This window comes from Lycorma delicatula, chromosome 8 (assembly GCF_047948215.1).
Source record: "Lycorma delicatula isolate Av1 chromosome 8, ASM4794821v1, whole genome shotgun sequence".
Taxonomy (NCBI): Eukaryota; Metazoa; Arthropoda; class Insecta; order Hemiptera; family Fulgoridae; genus Lycorma; species Lycorma delicatula.
The window spans coordinates 77,879,682-77,907,137 of record NC_134462.1 but is presented as its reverse complement, the minus strand read 5'-3'; the positions used below and the strand labels follow the sequence as shown (position 1 = coordinate 77,907,137).

At 29.5% G+C, this 27,456-nt stretch overlaps 1 protein-coding gene across 2 annotated transcripts in view; it reads right to left on the bottom strand.

The window, feature by feature from the left end:
• fry (microtubule binding protein furry) overlaps positions 1-27,456 on the bottom strand; it is a 789,794-nt gene that overhangs the window by 26,212 nt on the left and 736,126 nt on the right. For both annotated transcript variants that reach the window (XM_075372343.1, XM_075372344.1), the window contains 5 exons: positions 26,465-26,608; positions 23,375-23,543; positions 20,672-20,970; positions 18,044-18,118; positions 11,909-11,935 (listed from right to left, as the gene is read on the bottom strand). In XM_075372343.1, the coding sequence (XP_075228458.1) occupies positions 11,909-11,935; positions 18,044-18,118; positions 20,672-20,970; positions 23,375-23,543; positions 26,465-26,608 (714 nt within the window). The remainder of the gene's footprint in view (positions 1-11,908; positions 11,936-18,043; positions 18,119-20,671; positions 20,971-23,374; positions 23,544-26,464; positions 26,609-27,456) is intronic.

Genomic DNA, 27,456 nt, shown 5'->3' with positions numbered 1-27,456 from the left:
TTACAATGGTAAAAGAATAATGACAGATTTATTATTATATTCATTATTACTTTTTTAATTAGTAAGAACGAACTTCATTACTTTCATTACCAAATATGGAATAAATATTAATCAAAAAATTTAAAAACTACTGTTCTCAAAGATATATTGCAACTCAAGAAATATTACAAAATTAAATATTTCTAGTAATATTCGATTCTACAATCTACAAAAACATACTGTAGGACATTAAACTGAACTTAGAAGTATAAAATGTCATAAAAATTAAATAAATTATTAAAGAAAAATAAAAGCACACAAATTTTACACAAATAGATTTTTAAAAAATAATTGTAAATGTGCTTAATTGACAAAATACAGGAGACACACTGGAGTTCACTCTCATGAACCATACAGCCTACATCACTTATTGTGCAAAAAAACATTCAACTTATTAGTGATTATCTATTCTAAATGAAAAATCTATTGTTAAATCTATTCGATGGTTGAAGTCAAAAATTTATTCAAAAAAAATTATTTTATTATAAAAATAGTTTTAAAATCTACACCATAAACTGATGAAAAACAAACAAACATTATAAAATTAAAAAAAAAAAATATATCAGTCCTTCCCACATTCAAGCCCTACTTCTTTGTCATGTTTGGAATTAGGAAAAAAACCTGAAGTTGTAAAATATAATAGCAATTTAATGTATCACTTGACTGGTATGGTAGATGTAAAGACTTTATGAAAACTCTGAAAAGTTCCTGCTAAACTTATGCTTATATGCTAATGAGGGCTGGTGAATGTGTAATATATTTAATGAGTCGGAGTGAATAAAAAAATGCATTCGAAACTGAAATGAAGCTTTGGAAAGGGTAGAACTGAATGTAATAAAAACAGAAATGATATAGAATTAAAATACACCAAATATAAACCAAGTTAGAACTAGTATACGCCAAATATAAAGGCATTAAATATGACAAAATTCTGGAAAGGGAATGAAAGAAAATGTGGCTGAAGGGAGTGGGAAAATGTGCGTAGAAGTCATGAAACTGAGGTAGTTGCATGGTAAAAAGAGGTGGAAAGACCAATTTTCTATGCAGGTTGGGCCAGTAGTTGAAAACTCCACATGCTGAGAATGATACATCAACATAAACAAGCTATAAAAATATCTGAAAACACTAATAAATACCCATTGGAAAGCTGTAAAATACTGGAAAAATGGACATAAAAAAAATAAACTAAAAATGGTTGGCGGTAGCTTAACACAAGTAATTTAAATAAATACAAAAAACTTAAAGGATTACATTAAAAATTAAATATCCTAAGTGTAATAATGATGATTTACACTACCTATTAATATAGGGAAAAATTAAACATTAACTAAACCAAAGCAAAAGGTTTATGCTAATCTTAAAATTCACAAAAACATACAGTCCATTTTTTTCTTCAAATTTTCACAATAGTACAAACAATAAAACTTTGCAGCCAGGTAGATTAGTTCAGAATATAAATACATATTAGTAAACTTAATAATAAGTAATACTTGTCCACTTAACTGCAGTTTTATCACAGATCTAAAAGATATTTTAAAAACCCTTACTGAATTATTGCAAAAGAAACATAAAAAGCAATTACTAATTCCTTATTTTATTTAATTTATTATTGTTTTTTACATCAATAATTGTTACTGTGATGTTTTAATTTTTTCTATACAATAATTGTATTACAAATATATTTGTAACAGCTTCTGTTATTTATTTTATATAATCTAAACTTTGCTTCCTTGCAGAAGCAGAACTTGTTTCTACTCTTCTATCTGTTAGTAAATTAACAGATAATTACAAAACTATTTAACTTCAGAGAAATATTCATCAATATTAATCCTAAATTATGTAGTATTTTAACTAAATTCAGTAGCCAAATGCTACTTGAAAATGTATTTATACTTCATATTAAACAATGCTCACTGGACATTTTACATTTGGAACTATTTTTTTTTAGTAATGTTAATTACAATTTTTCAGAAAAAAAATTAGTAACACTTTAATATTAATCTTATCAGATACTTCTTTTTATAAAAAAAAAAAGACTGAATATTAAACAGCAAAAAATGATTGAATATTATTGATTATTAAAATAATAATTTATTTTTCTATATCAAGAGAATTTAGATTAAATAAAAATCTGAATTTCAATAATAAATTTACCACTGCTTCTTGTAATCAAGTTTTTAAACATTGTCGTCAAACAATTTTGGACTGTATGATGTTATTTTTATTTTTTTTCTTGAATTTTTACGGGCATCGACTACTAAGCCCTCGTCACATTCTTAGAAAGAAATTAGTATCACCATCAGGATCGTCATATGTAAGGGTGTAAAGGGCCCTTATATTTTATTTAAAAGTACACTATAACATTAATCACAACATTACACTGTAACATTAATCACAACAAGACAAAACAACACTTATGGGGTGTAAAGGGCCCCGTTATTAAAATTTGAGATAAGGTTCTCAAAAGACCATGAAATTAAAAATACAAGATATCAATACCATTTCCTTCTTCTACGTGTCTCGTTTATAGTTTGTTTAAGCACCCTCGGGGCGACCAAAACCGCCGTTGAGCAGTATATCAGTCGCGCCAGGGCGCCGTGGCAGTTGACTCCTCCTTATAAATAAATAGGCTACAGGCATGCACCACGCACACCCATAGCCTCGCGCCCTCAATCCACCCTTGAGGGTCCCCCATGCCATCATCGGAACACCCCGACTCACGGCTCTTGAATGCAGACGAGCCAGGGTGGTCTAGGCAAGAGGGCTACCTCCCGCCACTACATGTGCCACGCTTCGAGAATTCCACATTTAAATGAAACTACCTCTTAGAGATTCTTTAACACAGCTTTAAAATTTTTCACTTTTATAGACTTCTAAGAAGTCCACTGGCGTGTAAAAATGCAACTATCTTTTCTTCATTTCCATTATCCAGATCAGCAGTAATATCATTTCTAAGATGGAACCTCTTTCTGAGGTCCTCATATATGGTACACTCTTCTATTAGATGCTTGACTGTCAGTGCTTTATTACAAACACCGCACATTGGTCTCTCTTCACCAGCTAACAAATATGAATTTGTTAATCGCGTGTGACCGATTCTAAGTCTGATCACACCTACTTGTTCTCAGCGAGTCAACTTCACGTCTTTTCCATTTATATGGAGAAGTTTTAACTGAGTTTAATTTTGTATTCAAACTCCTCCATTCAGTATTCCACTTGTTTTTAACTATATTAGTTAGACATTAATATCTGCCACGTTTTTAACATCTGCCACTCTTACAGGAAATGCATCCAAATCATCGCAGACTGTTGCCTTTCTGGCAGCTTCGTGTGCGCTCTCATTACCTGTAACACCAGCATGCCCTGGAGTCCATACAAATACGCATTGCTGTCCTCATTGATTTAAAACGTATAAAATAGACAGTATGTTTGAAATTAGGACATCCTTAATGCTTTTGTTCCGAATTGCAACAAGTGCACTTAGAGAATCGGATCAAATTAGCACTCTCTCTTCGCAATAATGTTCTGTGAAGCGAAGAGCTTGCTGAATGGCAATAAGTTCTGCCGTATAAACACAGGCCATATCTGGCAGTTTCCAACAATGGGCTTCTCCATTTACATATATGGAACATCCAACACCATGTTCAGTTTTAGAACCGTCAGTATAAATTCTAATATGTTCTTCGTAACTACTGACGGTTGCCAAAAACTCCTGTTGGATGATCACTGCTGGCTTCGTTTTTATTTCTCCCTGAGAGAGATCCAACCTTGTATTTACCGCTGGTAAAAGCCATGGCGGTATTTCTCTTGTGGAAATTGCTATTGTATCTGGAATAGCAATTTCGTATTTTCTTCTTAATTTGTGGTACCTAATTCCGGCTGGTCTGGAATAGGTAGCATGACGTTCATATACTGCAGCCATTGGATGAAACATGAAAAGTTTATTATTTATATGGGCAGGAAAAGCCCATATGTTTGCTGCATATCTTAACAAAAGGATCTCTCTTCCATAATGTAGTGGCATTATTCCGGCTTCAGACATTAGACTTTTCGCCGGACTTGTGCGGAAAGCGCCTGTCGCATATCTAATTCCGCTATTATGAATTACGTCTAACTTTCTTAAATGCGACTTCCTAGCGGATGAATATACAATACATCCGTAGTCTAGTTTTGATTGAACCAATGCCTTATACAGTCTCAATAATATCTCTTTATCTGACCCCCAATTAATATACGATAAACATTTGATAATGTTTAGGGTTTTTTGCATCTAACACTCAAGTCCTGTATATGTAATCCCCATGTAAGGGATTTATCCAATACTAGTCCTAAAAATCTCACGTTGTCTTTATATTGTATTGGATCATTGCCGATTGTCAACGTAGGACTTTGAAGAGGAATTCTCTTCCTACAGAAGTGTACACAGCACGTTTTTTCTGATGAAAATTGGAATCCACTTGTTGCAATTTGTATTTCACCATAGCAGTCTTGTTGCTGGCATACACAATTGCCAAATCATCAACATAGTCGCTTTTGCTGATTTCTACTGGAATGGCAAATATCAATTTATTAATGGCGATCATAAACAAGGTACTGCTCAACGGCGAACCTTGTGGTATGCCATTTTCCAAGATTTTTATACATGAATATTTGTTGTTGACACGTACTTGGAAAGTACGGTCATTCATGTAGTTGCTCAATAAGATTGGCAGTTTGCCACGAATGCCCCATTCATGTATCTGGAGCGTTATACCATGACGCCAGGTCATATCGAAATGATGTTATTAATTTTACATTTATTAAAAAATTTAGAATACAAATAAAGAAAACAAAAAAAAATATATTTATATAAAATTTAATGGGAACATATATAGTTAATAGTTTAAATAATAAATTAGTAATGTAAAATTAAATGTTCACTCAATGAATTTTAAAATCAAATGTACAAATACTTTAATTTTTCACTAAATCATCCGTAATTAAAAAAGAGCTTACACATTTATTAACAAATAATAACCTTCTATTAACAAAATTAATATTAAAAATAAAGCAAACTACGATTACCAAAGATGGTGCATCAAACCATAGATTAAGAAGAAACTAGATGTTTCATCCTATATTAAGGATAGTTGCCACACATTTTGCAAGTTGGGAACGTTATATAGAATGCTAATTAAATGTGGAGTGTTACATAACTCCTTTTTTGTAATCAAGTTCTTACAGCATTACAGCCAATACAATTAAATAGTTATTTACAAATTTTCACTTGCAGATTGCTGATTGCTGTATTGGCTGTGCTGAACTTTCTTGCAGGTCTCTACTTAATCTATGATCTAATTCATAACCTATTAAAGTAAGCAAACTACATAACCTCAAACTATGTGTACCATCGTGATGAGAAAGGGTCTTTATTTTGAAAAAATGGAATTACAAGACAGTATATAATTTTTTTGGAACTATGCATTCATTCACTACTTATGTTTGGTGTGGCCTTAATTATATTCAAAAAAATCTCTGTTCTAAGAATTCATATGAAATCCAAATATTCAATTAAAAAAAAAAAATATCAGCAAGTTCTTTATTTATTGATTTTATCTCCTTATTTGTTATTTTTCAATTAAATTGGTTCCTTTGATTTTTTCCTATATGCAAGTTGAAAAGCAATGGAAATAGATTTTGACGTACTCATTACTCATTCTCACTGTAGTTTGCTTTACATAATCATTCATTCTTATCAGAGTTTGTGATTTGTAAATAAATAACTCTTGTTTCTCTAAATTTCCACTCTTATTTCCTTATAATTTTATATGGCTCTACTTAAAATTAATAATGGATTTCCTTTCCATAAAACTAACTGCATAATGTGTGTTAATAGTTTAAAAAATAAATTAGTAATGTAAAATGAAAAGTACACTCAATGAATTTTAAAATCAAATGTACAAATACTATAATTTTTCACATTAATCACTACATCATCGTAATTAAAAAAGAACATTTCATCAAACAAATATTACAATTTGCATGGTATATGTAGTTAATTTTAATTTGTTTATTTTGATGCTTTTTAAAGTACTTATCTATGAATTAAAAAATAAAAAAACATATTTTATGAATAATTTATTTAAAAAATTTTTTTTTGAAAGAGAAGGCATCAACAGCTTTGGTCATTAGCCCGTTGAAAGTTGGTAGTATGTGAAAAGATGCCATGCCTGACTGGGATTTGAATCCAGGACCTTTGCACAAAATGCTGAGATGCATTTATTAATATTAAATAAATTATTTATATTACTATAAATATAAATAAAATACTTTGCACTTAGTAATATAATAATACTTTTACAAAATGATGCAAAATATGTACTTAATCTGTTCTAGTACCTTGGCAGCAAAGTTTCAAATTTAGCTGTAAATTGGCTATAATCCAATCATAAATGTGCAATACGTAAACAGAAATGTAAATTACAAGAAAAAACAACACTAAACAAGACACTATCAGAAGAGAGAATACAAAATAAAAAAAATATATATATATAAATATATATTTAAATTACAAACTTTTGAATTATCCAAGTATCCGAGGCAATTGCTTTTGACAGACAAAGAAACATACTGAAACATGCAATAAAATAGCCCAAGAAACCAACAGTATAAAGAATATAATACAGCAAAGTATAAACATAAAATATAAATAAATTATACATAGTACAAAGAATACAATAACAATAAATAGTCTATCTAAAAAAAAAACTTTCTCACCAATTCTTAAGATTATTTTGCATGCAAGACACAACAAAAAGATAGGCAAAGAATTTCATGCAAAATATATATATATATATATATTAAAATTATAGCAAGACATGACATGCAATGAATAATAAGAGTAGTAAAACCAGTCAAAACAAAAAAAAAAAAAACTGTAAAATTTATCTGAAAGATCTAACCAATCATATTTTATAAAACAAAAACTACAACAATAAATTGATAGAAATGTTCTAACAAACTGCTTGATGAATGAATCTTTTTGTACTGTATATAGTTTAGTTTAATTTAATTATTGTAATTTAAAAATTACATTTATACAAAACAAAAATGTATAAGTAGTAACTGTAAATATTACTGCTAATTAATTACATAACAAATTTGGCACTGCTTATATAATTAGTAAGTATATGAAATACTAAGAATCTTTTTTCGTTTTATAATAAATTGTAAAAACTGGTTTTGGGTAAAATGATTAGATTATAATAAAAAAAAATGAAATTAAAAAACTCAATAATTTAATATCACCAATGAAAACTTACCTATATTAACGTATACACCAAAAAATGTGTAAAATAGTAAAAAATATAACACATTATTCAATATGAAATATATTATTTATATATACACTATACATATATAACTTTTTTAATATGGCAGTTTTAAGAAGCACTGTACACAAAATGCAATTAATATGTTTATTGTAAGCAAACTAATATACTTCAAAACAACATAATATAAAAAAGCTGTTGTGAAATTAAAATAATATGTGTAACTTGTATTTTAAAAAAGACAATTAAATTTTATAGTCTCCTATAGCATAGAAGAGAACCTAAAATTTAAGGAGTATTGCTTATTTTTCTAGTTAATACACTTTTTAATTGTTATTATTTAAATAAACTTATCTCAAACCATAATGTAACTGTGTGTGTGTGTGTGTGTGTGTGTGTGTGTGTGTGTGTGTCCATGCGCACACGCACTCGCACATACATTCATACAAGCTCATGCGGATGAGCTTGTGTGTGTAAATACAAGGTCTGTAAATAAAGTAATGAGACTAGTTTTTTTTGGGCATCTGAAGTGGTAACACTGTAAAGTTACTAGTAAACATATTGTTATATGAACGGGTGATTTATATTAGGTATTAATATTTTTAACTTATTGTTGCAACGTGAGATGTAAACAACCTTTTCGTGAAATGAGTTTTTGTTGTAAATTTTTTTTAAATTATCAAGTACTGTCAAACAGCATGCAGTGGTCATGGGAAAAAATCAGAAAAAGTACCAGTTTCAAATTTCCCTTCACTAAGAAAAATTATTAAAATATTTTAGTCAATTATATTACATCTAAAGTACATGTAAAATCATAGAATATTTAGAAAATTATTACTATTATTGAACAAACATTTATAACTGATATTTATTTTCAACTTTAGTTGAAGTGAGTATAACTTGCTGAATATCAATGGTTAATCTTCAGTGTTAAAAGTTGTGAAGTTATAAATTTTCTTAAGACTATATTTCTGCTCAATTCAGTTAAGTTTTAAACCTCTTAACTTAATTTTAAAGTAAATTGCATGAAATGATTAAATGAGCGTTTCCACTTTTTTTACGGGGTGAGAATGATCAATGTATGTTAGTGACCGAAGTCATCTCAGGTATTTGAGGTTATCTAAGCCAACCTATACTTTTATTTTTTTAGGAAAAAACACCACAAAATTACTATAGAAAAGTCAGTAGTTGTCTGTATAAAGATTACACTGAGGACTAGATGGTAGAGGCAATACTGGCAGTAAAAAGTGGGATGGCTATAATAGGCAAGCAGCTCTTAAATACAGAGTGAAAAGGGAAGTTTTACGAATCCGTTTCAAAGAGGTAGAATTGAAATCTGAGGTGGTTAAACTGTACTTAATATGAAACTGAAGAGATTTCTGGTTAAAGTATTTGTTAATGTTATCTGAATGGGATTATCTATGACTACCCAGGAACTGTGATTTTTGGTAAAGAGCTATTTGCAATTGATTGACCTATAAATTAAAAATATTGCTAATGGTGTGGCATCAAGTGTCAAGTGGGCTAAATTGTTTATGGATGGACAAAAAGATAAATTGTCAACTATGACCGGATACTCCTGTTCATCAAGTAGGAGGTTTGAAGCTAACCATTTTGAAAAATGTTTCTCTCAATTATTATTCCACATGTTCAGAAATTAAAAAGTGATAAAAAGGTTGCTTTAGTTGGAGATAACCTTTTATCACTTTTCTCATTTTGAATTTTTGAAGCATATTCCAAAAGAACATTTTGTTTATATGTCTACCGGCACATTCAGTACACATCTGCCAACCACTGGATGTAGTCTTGTTTGCCCTGCTTAAAAAACACTAGCAAAACATTTCCACTTTGCAAAACATTTTGACAGAAAACAGAATGAAGAATTTAGGAACAGTGAAAAAGTTATAATGTCCAAAACTTTTTAATTAATTAATTAACAATATCATGTCTTCAGCAGAAATTTCCATAATCAGTGGTTTCAGAAAGTATGGGACTTTTCCATTTGATAAAGATGAGGTTCTGCAGGCTCTGGTCATTAAACAAAAAATCTGGTACAGGTAACAGTAGTAGTATTACTGAAAGTTCAACTGGTGCCATCAATTATGCTGTTCTTTCTTTTTTAAAAAAACAAGTTTTAGTTCTGGCAAACAGATGAGAGTATGAAAGAAAAGAATAAACGTCCAAGCAGGAAGAAGTGTAACTGTCAAAGATATAGTAGCGCCAGAACAATCAACCAGCTCCAGTACTAAAACAAATCCTAAAAAATAATACCAAAAAACATAAACAGCAACAATCAGAAAGTATTAGCAAGGCCAGTTTAGATAGTATCCTGATTCTTTAAGACACTGATTTCAATTTAGACATTGCTGATTTGATTGAAGATGTTGTTGAAGAAATGGACAAAGAGGAATGTATATCACCTCAAAGAGATGTCAATGAAAGACCGACCACAGGTGATATATAAAATTAACCCCTGTAGCCAGCCAACTTATCTGGTACACTAAAAACAAACTGCATGCAAACCCACATTTCAAAACATGGTGAATTTCATCATAGTCACCCCTGTCCAAAATAGTAAAATAAGTGAAGAAACAGGTGACTTTAGTGATCCAATTTCTGATGTTAATACAGTCATAAAAAAAATTGTTTAACTGGAAATATTATGGATAGAATATTTCTGTTATTTCTAATGATTAAAGGAAGAATAAACCTAAATCCAGGTTCTAACAACTTTCTGTGGCAGTTACTCTTTGAATAAGCTTAGTAACTGTACATTTTTTTATTATTGTCACCCCATCTGACAGTAAGTATTTAAACTCTAAATGGATATTGAATAATCAAAACACAAAACTAAAACAATGATCACAACAAAATGAAAACTATTACTGCTTCCAACCACAGTGTTCACAGCATTAAATAAAATTATACTCAATTGATATGAACAGAAATTCTAAGAAATTATTAACTTGTTGACAAATACAGTACATGGATTGTTCACTTAAGCTGTTACCCGTTATCGTACTTTATTAATGAATGTAAGATGGAGCCAAGAATGTGATGGCATATGTTGTGCTGTGCTAAATAACAATTAATGCTGCAGTCAACTATAACATTTATTATTTTATAAATCCTTTGTCAACAATCTGTTTTTTAATCACTTTATTTTAATCACTCAGGCTATTCGGTTTATTTTCTTTCCGTCTTATGGGATAAACTTAACATGCAAAATTAAAAGTACAATCCATGTTGCTTTCCAGTTTCTATATTATGGAGTTCTCCGTCTGTCTTGAAGGATTAATCTCTATTAAAATAAATTGGGACTTGGAAATCATATGTTTTGAGAAGGTTTCTGTTTTCAAGAGGTTCCACTTTACAGAGGTTTCATTTACATGTCATTCAAACATTGATGAAAATTGTTCGTTACTATCCCAAAAAACAGTTGCCATCAGCTTCCCGGCCAATTGAACAGACTTCACCTTTTTCAGAGCAGGTTCACCATTTGCAGTCCACTGTTTTGACTGCTGTTTTGTCTCAGAAGTGTAGTGGTGGATATACATTTCATTTACAGTTATGAATTGTTGCAAAAATCTGACTCATTATGCTTAAACTGCTCCAGCAGGGCCTTGGAAATGTTCATTTGAATGCGTTTTTGTTCCCAAGTGAGCGGCACCCAATGCACAGATAGCTTACACATATCCAATTCTTCAGTTAATATATGATAAACACATTTTTTTGATATACCCATAGCCTCTCCTACCTCTCTAACCTTAATTCGTCAGTCATCCAGTACTATTTGGTGAATATTTTCAATCCTATCACTTTTCCAATCCAGTTTGTATGTTTTGTTTCTAATTAAAGTTGAAAATCTCAAATTTGTGTTTAATGTTAATAGACATTTACATCAATTTTCTCAGAATTAAACTCTCTACAAAGTTGACTAGAAATTTTAATTTGTTTATTGAAAAATTAATTTATTTTATTCCAAACCTAAGAAAGTGCATTTTCCGACAAAACGTGTTCGTGTTACACCCCACTTTTCTTAAAACCTAAACAAGATAAAGGTCTGGGACCACTTTTACTCAATTTCTTAGATAAAAGAAACATAAGGAAGCACCAAATTTATCCCTTAATTTGTATTTAAAGAATTTTAGTACAGTTTAATTTCACAGAGGGAGCAGAAAGCAGGGTTAAATGTTTCACGAGCTGAAACTCACTAACGAACTGTTTTGTGCTTATCTGAATTTTTTTCTTATTTTTGGGTATAGAACTATCTTCTGAAAGATTGCCATTTAGTTTGGAATCACCTGTAAATATATATATATATATATATATATATAAAATTGAGAAAAATAAGCAATAAACATTTTTTAAAAACAAAATAATTATGATAGAAAAAATTAATATTAATTATATGTGTGCTGTTTACAGTGCATCTGTGCCAGCAGTTGTTATATAATTAATAATGTAATGATTTATAACTTATTTATTTTCATTGCTGTGCTATGGTGATATTTACTAAATTAAAATTAACAAATCAGAAGATAATCATTAATTGTTACCTTAGTTAATGAGTTTAATAAACCATCCTAAATAAGAAGAGAAATAAATTATAAATAATAATAATAATCAAATTGTATAACATTTAATGTAATTAATTATATTAAGTAAGATATATATAAACAACAATAGATATTTTAGAATAATTAAATATCTTAAACAATTAAATAAAAATCATGGTGTAAAAGGAAACATCATAAAATTATTAATGGTGAAGTACATTAAACTGAATAAAGCTGGATGTGAAAGTAATTGGACTAATAGTTTTAGATAAGAGGTAGATTTTCCTATAACTAGTTGGTTCCAAGACCTGGAACATATCAGGGTGATTAGAAACCTAGCAAATTAAAGGATATCAATGGCTGAAACCATATGTATCAAAATTAAACAATGTTGGATGTCAGTTTCTTGCATGAACCATTTATTAGTGGTTAAAATGATAGAAACTAGTAAAACTTAATAAATTAAATTTAAAAAAAAATAAATGAAGCATTTTTTAGTTAATTATGGAAATAAATTAAAAAATTATGGAACAATATACATAACAAAAAACAATTAAAGTAATAAAATTTATTTAGCATAATAAAAGAAATCTGGCTACAATGTTATCTCTTAAATTTGCACAGTACCAATTTAATGCTTCTTCCAGTAATAAAAATGAAAATTATTATTACCTCTGGATCTAACTCATTTTCTTATTTATTACTATATTCCGAAGTAAATGAAAAAAATTTTTAAAAATCTAGAATGAATTATACAAAGGAATATTTATAAATTGTTTTTAAAGTCAAGTTTAGGTTTTGAATGGCAGACTAAAACAGAAACTGAGAGCTTCAGAAATGATGTACTGGTGGAAATGATGCCCAGTGATATCGAGATGTGGTAAAGTCTGGGTCATCATATATGTTATTTCTTCTCTGAAGGTTAATATCTATAAAAAAAACAGCTTTAGTGATACGGTTACATGCATCGAATGAGCCCATAGAGATTGGCATCAAATTTGAATGACAGCCATAGAAAAGAGGGTAAGTAAAAAAATTAATTTGGTACGCCAAATAATAGAATAAAGCCAAAATACATAGCAGTTAAAAAACTCACGTACACTTAAAAATACTTTACGCGTAACTTAAAATTTCTTTGCACATTATTCCTAGGTTGTCTGAAAAGTTTTGAGCCTAACTTAAAAAGACGTATTTTTTCTGTCAAATATGGTTTTATTTTTCAACAATGTCTCATTTCAAGTTGGTACACTTTTCCCAGCAATGCTCTAACCTCTTTAACCCTTCCAAATAGTAGCTGGCGTCTTTTTCCGCAAAATAGGCATTTACGTATGTGATAACCTCCTTGTCCAATGAAAATATCTTTCCTCTATGCGAAACTTTAAGGTTAGGAAACAAAAAAAAGTTGCTTAGTGAATACAGTGAATGGTCAACCAATTCAAAGTGTAATGTGAATTTTAGTCATGGCGACTGTCAAAATGTGAGCAGGCGCACTGTCCTGACAGAAAAGCAGTTCTTCTTCAAATGTTGTCATTTTTTTTTGCTATTTCTGCTTTCAGCTTGTCAATTAATGATGTGTAATACTGCTCCATTATTGTTTTTTCTTTTCGAAGATAATCAATATGCAAAATTCCGTTACTATCCCAAAAAATAGTTGCCATCAGCTTCCCGGCCGATGAAACCGACTTCACTTTATCCAGAGCAGGTTCACCCTTTGCAGTCCACTGTTTTGACTGTTGTTTTGTCTCAGAAGTATAGTGGTGGATATTCATTTCATCTATAGTTATGAACTGATGCAAAAATCTGACTCATTTTGCTTAAACTGCTCCAGCAGGGCCTTGGAAATCTTCATTCAAATGCGTTTTTGTTTCCAAGTGAGCGGCACCCAATGCACGGATAGCTTACACATATCCAATTCTTCAGTTAATATATGAAAAACACATTTTTTCGATATGCCCATAGCCTCACCTACCTCTCTAACCTTAATTTGTCAGTCATCCAGTACCATTTGGTGAACATTTTCAATGATATTGGTGGAGGTTGCAGTTTTTGGCCATCCTGAACACTCATCATCAATCAAGCTGGTATAACCATATTTAAATTCAGTTGCCCATCTTTTCACAGTGGCAAATGATGGAAGGAGTCCCCGTAAACAGCGTCCAACTCGGTTTTAATTTGCATAGGCGTATTGCCTTTCAAATGCAAGCATTTAACCATGACACAATATTCAATTTTTTCCATTTTCACAAAAACACTCACAATGACACTCAAACGATTATCAAACAACAACTGAGCATCCAAAATGGCTGAAATTTTAGTGAGTACCTTTCAACGCATGCGTGAGTACATTCCCTAACTTTTGTTAATCAGTGCTGTCATCTTCATGTTGAGGCTCACAACTTTTGAGACAACCTTCGTAAATAAACATTCATGTTGGAGTTTATACATGCTTGGTAAAAAATAACTAGGAAGTAATTATCATAAAATAAATACTAACATACGATGTCAGGGACATTTTAATATCATGCAATGCATAAAATATTTTCAACATTAACAATCACAGAAATAAATATACAAAAAGGGTTTCATTATAATACCAAACCATGCAAATATATTTTCAAAATGTTTATATTTATTTTTTTTAATTGAATATACTGAAAACAAATATGCGCACATGAAAAATAACTTATTTACATTATGCAAATAATCTCTAATTTAAAATCACTGTACATAAAACATTAAAATTTCTTTATCACGTACTTGTCAATAAAGGATTATATAAAAGTAATTTAAAGCTATTTTTACAAAATAATAAAAACATACATAAGTCCAATAATAACAGATATTTATTCCAACAAAAAACAAATCTGACAAAATATTTCGACTAAACCATGCCAATAAAAAGAGTTCAGTAGTTAAATACAGGTCTAGAAAATATGATAGATTGAATCCTATAATATTCTACTGGTTTTATAATTTATATAACAGAATTTGCATGATAGATCATTATCTTGGAAATTAGAACTAAGTATAGATAAGATGTCAACGTTAAACTGTTGTTAATAAATAAGATTTCATCATTCAGTGAAGTTGAACAGTAACCAATTAATGCTTCCTTTTGAGTTACAGAGTGTTTGGCACACACAAAATCAACTATTTCAATTTCTATATATTTAACAAAAATTTGGTTTCAGAAAAAATAAAAAAAGCTTACGTAATAAACGAATAGAAAATGAAGCTCCAAGGTAAGTGATTTGATGTAGAGTGTAACTTAAAAAAAAGAGGAGATTCTTGGGCAAAAGATAAAAAAATAATCAAACAGTACACAATTAATATAGTGATAAAGTACATAACCTAGCAGTAAACATTTGTGACCATGTTGTATGATTATTGTAGTCACAAACAGAAAATGGATAAATTATAAGGGCAGATGTAATATATATTAATACTGTTTGCTAATAGAAAAAAGGTAATATTTTAAAATTGAAGAAAAGAAATCAACTGTTAAGGAGAGATGCTGAAAAAACCCAAATACAAAAAAAAAACTGAATGGACTAATTTTAGACGGTTTTTTTCAGCAATATGGTCACATAAAGTTGAAATTGCTCAATAAACTATACATATGGTATGTTTACATACCATATGTATAATAAAATAAACTTTACTAAGTTATATATACTAGTATCTTTAAACGTAAAAATTAATTATAATACACATCACAAATATGCAGGCAAGATGGTCACACTCCGTGCCAAGACCACACTGGTGTGGTCAAGGATAAAGGCTAAAAGTTGGGAAAACTTTCTTGTTAACAGTATAACACTCAGAACCATTTGCACTATATTGTAGATAATATTATTCCAAGTATTTTTGAATCTTTTTTTTAATTTTATATCTCTTTTGTTTTAGTTGATACTTCTAAATCAGTTGAAGTATTTTCAGAATTATTATATTGTAATGGAAAATTCAATTGATATTTATGGATTTATCTAACCCATAAATATTAACATAAATAATCAATAAATATTCAGTTGACATTTATTTAAGCATTTACTGCTTACTCTAAATATGTTAAATGCATTTAAGCATTTACTGCTCATTTTAAACATGTTACATACATTTTGTTTTTTGTAAATTATAACTAACCCTGTCGATTTTATATAGGTATGCAATTAAGTCTGTTTTCATTATGTAAATTTTCTTATGCTTCCTCCCACCAATTACATGATCATGATGAAAAATTAAATTTCAATAATTTGGTGATGTACTTGTACACAGCTAAAATATATTTTTGTTGATCTTGCATTAGATTTGTAAATAATTAGATATTTATGTGAGTAATCTGTAATAGCACAGAAAATGATAATTTTTTTAGCCTAATCCTTTGATATAGAATGTATGGAAAACATGACACATATGATTTATATTACGTAAGATATGATGTAACAGAGATATGATGCACATTTTATGATATTTAGTAAAAATAAGTATTAGATAATACACATAATTACATTACGTACATTGTTACTCTTTTTTAATGACAAACAGACCCAATTTATTAAAAAAAATATTTTAAATTCAACAGTCACAGGCACACATTCACAACACTTCAAACCACCCAACCTCACATGGTTTTTTGAAATATGATGACAGCCTACTCAATACAATCATGTCACAAAGGATCATCTGGAATTCAACAACATAAAATCCTAGCAGACATGAATGTACCTAAAAGCATTTACAGTGACTCCTACACAAAATAGAATACAAATAAAAATTGCATAAAGAATAAAAATAAAAATATATAACCCTAATAAATTCAAAATAGACTCAAAGAAAAACAGCTCATAAATTTAAAGGCTGAATACAATAAAGCCTCTCACTAAAAAGCAAAACCAAAGAAAAGATTCAATACACACAAAACACCTAACATATGCAGAACTCCTTAGATGTTTCCATAGGCATAAATTAAACTTCTCAACTAGACTGTGTATTATTTGGGCAAACAAAATACAGCTTCAAAGATACAATAAATAATTAAAAGCTCTCCAGGAAATACAAAATCAATGACTGTTAACACCTAGTAGATGTAAATAAAAAATCTATCAAAATTAACAACTTTGATATTCTACATGCATACAAAAAAGAACCAAATCTTAACACTTTTAACATCATGAAATATATAAAAACATACCAAAATTAAATGGACACATTTCTAATCTAACACACTTTTCAATCACATTCACATGTCTTCCTAACTCAAGGAAACTGTCAAGTGCCAGAGTGAAAAAACAGTAGCACTGGATACTGAAGATGACCACAAAACTGACTGAAAGCATTACAATGTTAGTTTTAAAATATACTTCATAAATCTGTTACTTCTGTTATTAAAAAATGAATAATTTTATTTATAATAATTCCAATCATTAACCAATTGTCAAAAATGTTTATTACACAATATAAATTTTTGATTGTTTCTTTGAGAAATATACAATTCTATTCAATTTTGGAAAATGATAAGCATATGATTTTTATGGCTGAAAAAAGATGAAAAGTATTACTTTAAATATGTATGCACAATACTAAATAAATTTACAAATTAACATTAACCTCAGTGGCAGGAGAAAATGCAAGTAGCAAGCACAATTTCAGGAGAGTAAACTTGAACATACTTCTGACGAACCATGCATCAATTTCATCAAGCAGGGCAAGTGTTTTCTCAATCATATAGAAATTTTTGTTCATTAAAGATAAATGTAAACGTATATAGTATGGTCACCAAACCAAAAAACTTCAAATACATTTTAATAAGGGGTTATACATTTAGTAATAACTACATAGCAGCAAAGGTGTATTTATAGATTTTTATACCAAAACAGTTAATCCATACCAATGAACAATACAATTTCCAAAATATACTGTATATTTTATAAAATATGAATGTTATTAACATAAATTTCATCCATAACAGTATACATGCAAATGATTTTCAAAACACCATTTCTATAGATCTAACCCAACAATTAAGTTATTACCTCACATAAAAGTGATTAATTTAGTATTCTATGGATAATATAAACAGGCAATAAAGAACTAATAATACATTTTTTTTATGATAATATTAAATATTGTACTTACAGATGGACTCTTTGGTAATCCAACTCTTTGTCCACAAGCAGTGAGTAAATTAACTAGGCACTCTCTGACTCTTCCCTGTAATAATATAAGAATTTACAATGAAACCTGTAAAACCTAGTGTGATACTAAGAAGTAAGATTTGTACAGTTAAAACTTTCAATAATAGCTGTTTGGCACACACAGTCCTAATATCCTGGTGCTTTCTGAAGTTTTGCAAATAATTACTTTTAAGTCTATACAATATACTTCATTTAAAATTTAAAATATAATGTTTCTTTGTACTTGGATGGTACCTATAATGTTATTTTTATCACAGTAGAATACAACTTATAGATACAGTAGGACCTCTCTTAACCAAGGTAACTGAGGGTGTTGCTGGCTCAGAATCCATGGTAACAGAGACCTTAAGTTTTGTTCTTGAATTCGGGAAACAAACCATATTAATATTGAATTAGCAGCAGAATAAGCCACAAATTGAAATGATTATAACAATATTATTATTTTATTTTACTGTATTTATTATAATAGAATCAATAGTCACTAAACACTCTCGCACCAACTCACATAAACTTAGTGTGATTTTTTTTTAATGAAAAAGACTGTCATCTTCTTTCATCTTAACTGAGTAACACAGTCTATAGTAGCGCAATCATGCAGTTTTGTTCTACCATTAAGTGATGGAAAGGAACATCGTTTCGTTGTTCTAAGTAATGGAGCGCATTTGTGAGAGTCTTCGTTGTGGCTATTTTTTTCATTTTCATCAATTGGTTTTTCTTCATCCGTGGAGATTTCATTAACCTCTTATGTCACAACTTTCACAATCTTGTTATCATAATAAATTTTAAATGTTGGTTCCTTTGAATTCAATTGTAACCAGTCTTTTTACTTCATTTTCCTTTACATTTTTACATCCCAGTATATTTTCTAATAGAGCACAAAACTCCTCATTCAATGGCATAGTACACAAAATTTTCTGATTGTTAACCTGTCGAATTTCTGGCCATATTTTTGTAATGATTTATTGATTGTTGTTGACTGACTGAATTCCACATGATTCTGCCAACATATAAACTGCATGTTTAATGTTTAAGGCCTTTAATACGGGCGTAACCTGAAACTCTAATGCTAGTATATGAGACAACATCTTTCATTTATAATGTTTTTTTATTACTGTTATTATACCCTTAGCCATTGGTTGACAAATGAATGGCACAATTGGTTGAAAAGATTCCCTGAAATTAGAACATCTTCAGATGGATGGCAGGGTGCAATGTCCAAATAAACAGTCAGGTTATAATAAAATTCATACATGGAGTAAACAGCATCTTAGTTAATTTTTTTTTTTACTTTTACTGTACTTCAGACTTTTTGTACCTGAGGCTAAATATGGATTGAATGAATGATATGTAACATAGGAAAAAGATATAGACAGGATTCACCCTGCCTGAGCGGGATTCAAACCTGCAAATGCTGGATGGATGAAAGGTCAAGAAGCTACTCGACAATGGCGGCTGGTCATCTCAGTAAAGATAGGCTCAGTTAAGGGAGGCTCTAGTGTATATATGTATGTATGTATGTATGTACGTATGTATGTATGTATGTATGTATATATATATATATATATATATATATATATCCTTTTTTTTTAATTCTTTTAAAATAAAAACCACCTAGTACAGAATATTGAAATAAGTCCGTGAATGCATAATAAAAATTTAAAAATAAAAATACTAAGATAATGAATATTGCATATAATTTATTATATGAGTGCTTCTATCTGTTACAGTTTTTATATGAATGTCCCCCTCACACACTGTCTAATGGTTTGGCAAATTAAAATTTTGTTTGTATTTATGCTATATTATGTAATATTTTTTTGATATATTAAATTTGATGTTATCTTTATTAATTTCTAATATTTCTAAATTTGTGTTAATATCAGAAATATTATTAGATGGACACATCATGGACAAACCTAATTTAATAATTTTGTAATTTATATAATGTTCAGGAAATCTAATTTTAAAGGATCTGTTAGTATTTCCTATACAAATACCATTACAATCACTATGTTTTCAAACAAAATTCCAATTTGATAAACCATCAGGTATTGTTTGAAGGAGATATTCTTATAAAAATTAGAACAGATAGCAGCACTTGTATAATAAATTAATACACAATTTTCATTATTTTAGTATTTTTATTTTTAATTTTTATTATGCAGTAACTAAATTATTTCAATCATGACTGAATATAGAGAATCCTGTGAAAGTACTTTCATGGTAAAATTTAAGTAAGATATGTCTTATCTAAATATTCTGTACTACGTGGTTTTTATTTTAATAAAATTTAAAAATAACTTTTAACAGAACAGAGGAAGTATAGAAATCTTAAAGAGATAAATTTCATTAAAATAACATATATTTATAATAATATCTCCTACTGGAGTAAATATACACTGTTGGAAATTTATAATAAAATAAAATTCAATGGCCTATGGTATATATAGGTTTTGATCACTGATACAAAAACCTACACCCATGATATGCACAGGCTTAACCTTTAAAGTATTATCTGTGCCAAATGATCTCTATAATTCATTATTTTAAACACAAAAAGATTATTTACCTGAGACATCCAAGGTCGTTTCCATCCAGAAACAGAAACAGAAGCACTATCAGCTGGTGATAATGATACAGATCTTCTTGGAGATGAAGCAGTTCCACTGCTACCAACACCTCCCAAACCTAAGCCAGTGCCTCCTATAGTTGTTGTAATTGTAGCTGTTGTTGTAGTAACCATAGTTACAGAACTTGAACTAACAGAATTATTCCCACTACCTCCTGCTTTAATATCAGTCTTTGAACCAAATCTTCTACCAATAAGTGGTGTTTGTGACATATCAAATGTGAAATCCATTGTGCGACCTGTAAATGTAACAATATTTTTTTGTTAATGCTAATTTAAATTAAGTTGTGCTGTAGAAGTATCTATTAAAATTCTATTAGTATTATTAACAGCTTTATAGAAATCTGAGAAGCTTTTTCCTTATTCTAAAATGATGTTCTGAATTTTTTCTAAGTTCTGAAGTTACCTTATGCTTGATTCAAGAATATAATTCAGTTAAAAATATTTAAATCAATTATTCAGAATATTAAAGAAATACAGGATGTCCCACATAAAACACAACCCAACCATATATTGGTAGGTATTGACATAATAAAAAGGCATGTGTAAATGTAAATGTAATTTTTATTATTACCATCCATTACCTTACATTAAGGGTAAATGTTGGAAGTGGCCGCCATCTTCTTGAATACAAGATTCAATTCTTTTTACAGCGTTTCTAGCAACTTTTTTCAAAGTTCGTGGCTGGATATTTAATACAGCTTGTTCAATATTGACTTTCAATTGTTCAAGTGTTTGTGGTTTGTTGCTGTAGGCTTTTTCTTTGAGGTAACTCCATAGAAAAAAAACCGCCGCAGTCAAATCTGGAGATCTTGGTGGCCACAAGCCTCGACCGATAACATGATTACCAAAGAATTCCTCAACGAAATCAGAAGTTGAACCTGCGTAGTGCAATGTCGCACCATTATGTTGTAGCCAGCAGTGTCTGTCTTCCTTTTCTAAGAGTGCAATGAACTGAAATAAAATATCCTGATATCGTTCTGCATTAATGGTGTACTCTAAAAATATAGGACCGATTATTTTTTTCCGTGATATCGCACACCACACGCCCAACTTCTGCGGGTGTAATTGTTTTTCGTGATAAATGTGGGGATTTTCAGCACTCCAAATTCTACTGTTTTGGCTGTTTACGTAGCCATCCAAATGAAACCGTGCTTCATCTGTGAAAAATAACGAATCCATAACATTAATTCTCCATGCAGAAATCGACAGAACCATTGACAATATTGTAGCCGTTTTTCTTTGTCGGGCTCAAGAAGTTGATGAACCGTTTGAATGCGATAAGGTCGTAATTGTAATCGTTTGTTCGCCCGATGAACAGTTGATTTAGACAAATTAATTTCAGCAGACAAACATCTGATCGATTTATTTGGCGAGGCGAGTAATCGGTCTTTGATTTCAGTGACTGTATCTGTATTCAATACTGACGCAGATCTTTTGTGTTCCTTATTATTAACAGAACCAGTCTCTCAAAATTTTGCAACTAACCTTAATACTGATGTTTTGTTAGGAGCTGGTTTATCTGGGTACTTATGGCGAAACAAATCTTGCACTGCAACCACTAATTTTATACTGAAGTACGACTCAACAATGAAAACACGTTCATCTAGCGAAAACACCATCTTGTCTCTAGCAATACACTGAACGTTATGATTGCATTGTTGTTACTATCGGTAGTGTTCTACTGCATCGCCGCGATGTTCAGATATTGGACGGGTCCATTTCAGTAACGAGTAGGGGAGTAAGCTTGACTTTTTTGAAATTTCATGGATGAGTGATTGATGGATTGCATTTTATATGGGACACTCTGTATAACCATTTTTCCATGACTTAAAAAATTTACATAAAATAGAATTCATGACAGTTAAATTAAAAATGTACAAAGTAATTTGAATGTACTGAAATTCATATTATAATTAAAAGATAAAATCATATTTTACAGGTACCTAATACTACTACACAGGTACATTGAAAATCCAAAATTTACCAAATACTATAGTATTTTCACAGCGTTTAAAAAGTACAGAACATGACTAAAATTTGATTCCATAATCTTCAAGATATTATTAAAACTAATATTGTATGTTACGTTAAGTGCCATAACCATAATGGTTGTATATGACCTGACATGAATCACAAGTCACTCCCAAAAATGGCATAATCATTCTCAACAATAACAGACCCCATGCCAAGCTTGCTAGTGAAGAGTGCTGTGGTTTCTGCTGCCTTCTTCACAGAGAAAAATGTACAGTTGATATCAGGATGTTACTAAAATGCAGGAGATATTCAGCTTTACAAGTGATATCTTCATTTTGTTCAACAAAGAACCTGGCTATTTACTCTCAAAAAAACAGCTCTGACTGTTGTCATTGAATAAGTGATATTTATTTCTTAGGTGCTTTACACACACAACCATAAGAAAGACCGGGTCAAAGAGTGTTAAGCAACAAATTAAACTATCCCTGTGAAACAGTATGTTATACAAACACAATTTCAACTAAGCAGGGAAAATTGATATTATAAAACTAATATTAAAATTAATTTTTATAAATTTCAAGTTTTAACTCTAAAAATACACAAGAAAAAAAATATTTATGTTTAAGTAAACACTATGTAAAAAAAACACCGTAACAATATACTAACCGGGTAATTCTTTTTTTGTAAAAACTTCATTATCCGTGAATGATGGATGTGGTGAAGAAGCACATGGCTCCCAACTGGAAGGATGAGCTGGCATAGGTGGAGCTACAAGAGTAGATGAACGTGTTACAACTAGTTTCAATATTTTTAATGCTTCCTTCCAATGCACTCCCTTAAAGTAATAAAAAAATTTTTTTTAGAGAAAATAAATGTTCTGCAATAAGTAATTTCAAAGTTTTAAGTTTTCTAATTCTTTAATTGAACAAGAATGATATATATAAAATGTGCCATAAACACAGAAGATAAGAAAGGAAATATATAATTCAATATTTAGAGGTAAAGTACATTTATTTATGATTTAAAATGACACAAATTATAAAATAACATTTGTTAGCGCTCATATTACAATAATATAGTCTTGATTTTAAACAAAACATGACACAGATTTAGTAATATAAAAACAAGTGCTCTAAAGTGCATTATACTTATGATTAGAATTTGACTGAAATCTGAAATATCTAACCTGAGTAGGTAGGATATGTTCCAATGTCTGAGCATGCCACAGGATAAAAATACTATTTGGTCAATACAAACAACATCAAACAAGAGGTGATACTGGCATTCCAAACGGCCAAGGCTGATGATGCCACAAAAGATATGGCCAAATTTGATCACTGCAATTTGTGGGATATTAAAGTGTCTCTCAATTCAAAGCATTATCTGAAGGAGGATTTTAAAGGTAATTGTAGCAAGATATACAGAGTGTTTAAAGACTGTCAAGAATACTATTACGATAAGTGAAGTCCACAGCCAGCCTATATTTTTTCGGAATTCTTAAAGGATGTTCCGATTTTCATGATAGATTGCACTCGTCAGAAAGATACTGTAAAATCTGGAATGATAGACTTGAAAGAAGAAATTCAAACTGACAGCAATATTCCTGCAAATACTATGGCATATTGTGTGGTCATATACGAAACATTAGTAAAATACGTGCCACTCACTGGAGATGTGAATACAATGACCTTCTGCATTTGTAATGCAGTAACCTAGCTGTGCTTTTGATGATATTATATAACTTGAAAGGAGATCTTTAAGTTTATTCATTAGAGAATTACCAGAAAAAAAGACCAATCTGATAAACCATCAGGCAGTGTTTGAAGCAGATATTCTTACAAAAGAATATCTCAGATGTGAAACATTGACTCACCATTAAAAATTACATTGTCTAAAAATATATCGTTGTCTCCAATTCTATCCATCATTTCCTCACAATACTGGAGCTAAGCAACTTTGTTATCATCTGTAATGATTGGTTGCCCACTCATAGGCCAACACATAGGATGCCCACACATCCATGTGTGGGCATCCTGCAGATTTTGTATGTTTAACAGAACAAACTGACTCAACAAAGGTTTGGTGCCGAAAGCATATATTTTTATATTCATATCAATGTTCAGGCCAATTACCACTGGTAATTTTCATATCACTGTTTAGGCCAATTAGCAGTAATGTCAGTAACTTACACCGGTAGTCAAGCTTTCTGATCCATCAGTAAGTATTAAATTTAATTCTTTACTATATCATTATATTTTTATCTTGATACACCATCAACCAATTAGATCATCTAAAGGGAATTTTTCTAAGAGTTTATTAATTTTATTTTTCCCTATTTCTCACCTAAACCATATAATTTTTTATTTTCAATGATAATTTTATATTCATATTTTTCTCAAGTCCTTCATTTTCGAGCTTGTTCAGTTAATGATGGCGAGTGCAACCCCAGCTTCATGCAACAACGTTAGTTACTTGTATCCTAGCCATGATGTAAGGAAGTTCCAATTGTTTAATTCCCATGACACAAGTCCCAATTGTGTCATATAAGGAGTTTGAGTCTAAGCTTAGATGTCATGTAAAGAAGTGCATTGTTCCAACCCTGTCACCATGTAAGTAAGTTGTTATTTTAAATCCTGTCTGGTAACAAAGTTCAGCAATCTAACACTAGTCATTAGGCTTTTTCCAGTTCTTTAAAAGAACTAATAGAATTCAAAAAGAATTGAAACACAGAACTGTAATAAAACATTTAATAGAAACAAAGAACAGTAATTCTTTGTTTCTATTAAAATTTCTAATTGCTCCTTGTCCCTATTTTTAAAATTCCAACCTAATTTTATTTAAAATGATAGGATAAATTATTATTTATTATATAAGTTTTCAAATTATTTTTATCAAGTGCAAATTATATTTTTGAAGCATAAAAGGGCTGAATCTGAGAAAAGTTAAGATTACTTTTATGATAAATTCTTTTTTAAGTAAATCAAAATTGTTTAAAATGGTAATTTTTAAGTAATTTTTTTTTTTTAAAATAAAACGAGCAATCTGTAAATTAACAAAATTGTTATTTTAATATATAAAATCTAAAAAAATCGTTTAATTTTCTTATTTCTCTACATATTTAATATTCTTTTCATTGTGCCTGGAACTCAGACAAAATCCATGTCTTTTGAAATTGAACTTTTTTCCTCTTTTTTTTAAATTAATTAAATTTTTACTAAGCTAAATTTAAAAAAAAATTATTTCAAAGATAATAGTTCTACATTAACAAAAAATGTCAAAATATTATTCAAATATTTTGATTAAATTATATATAGCTTTATTATTCAATAAATAAATAAGTAAATATATATATTTAAAATATATAAATATATTAATGCACGTATTACTAGCGATAAAAGACTTTTTAAAATTAATTACTAACAGTAATTACAAACAGAATTTTATGTGAATATTACGTCATAGTGGGAGGTTAAGAGATAACGGTAACGTTTAGCCAAATCATTTTTTTTTTTTTTTAACTTAGAAGCTGTATATTTATTTCACTTTCGGTAATATAATACGGCTTTATCAGGTAACAGCATCCACAATGTGAATATCTTAACTATTTGTTTGAATCAGCCTTTAAGCTTGTTCTGACTGAAAGACACTATAAATATTCAAAATTCTTAACAGGTTAGGAATAAAATGACCTAGTCATTAAAAAATAATAATAATAATAAAATACAAAAATAGAACTTTGTCAAATGTTTTTATTACCTCAATATATTTTGATATAACCCGTAAAAGATCAGAATAAATTGCAGTAGCTACATTACCAGAAGAGAGATCAACATAATGAAGCATACAATGTATTATACTGAGCACAGGTTGCTGTACCATAGTAGGACCCTTCTCCAACACCTTAAATGATAAATCAATAGTTTCAAAGATAAAATAAAATACATACAATAAAAATTTCATGTATGAAACATAATATAATTATGAACAAATAAAAAAATTCATGGGAAAATATTTTTTCAAGAAATCATAGGAGTGAAAGATGAAAGTTTTCAATGTTACAGCGATTTAGAGTGAGATTCCTATAATTATTTTTTTAAATATCATTTCTAATACTATTTATTTTATAACAGAAGACATTTTCCAAATTATAATTTTTATTCACTTATAAAATATATTTCAACAACTGAAAGAGGCAGTGCATAAAAGGTATTTTACACAAAGTTCCCAGAAATAGCATCTTCTGCTTGAAATAGAAGAACTGAGGCAGGGAAATTATTGTTTTATACAATAATTTCCCTGCCTCCCTGTAATATTATGAATGTTGACAACATTCATGATATTACAAATCTTTTTTCTTCTCCTAGAAATTCCTGCAAGTTATTTTAATACAACTGTAACACTGTCACAAATAAAAGTATCTGTTACTGAACACTAAAGTCAAATTTTGCTTATTGGTTAAAAAATCAGCATCAACGACATTAACATTGGTCAAAGAAGTATTTGGTGAAGTAAATGTAGAAAAGATGATTTTATGAAACACCTACAACTGCTGTCATGAAAGTTTGCATTCATATTGATGACAAATAATAAAAATTATGTTGAGTTCAGGTATGGATAAAGATAAGTTGAGGAAATACCAACAGTTGGAAAACCAGTGGAAGGTTACTGTACAATATTCTTAATGACAAATAAAAATGCATCAAGTTTGTTAAAACATTGTTCCAAAAACATTGCCGTCTCATCAAATA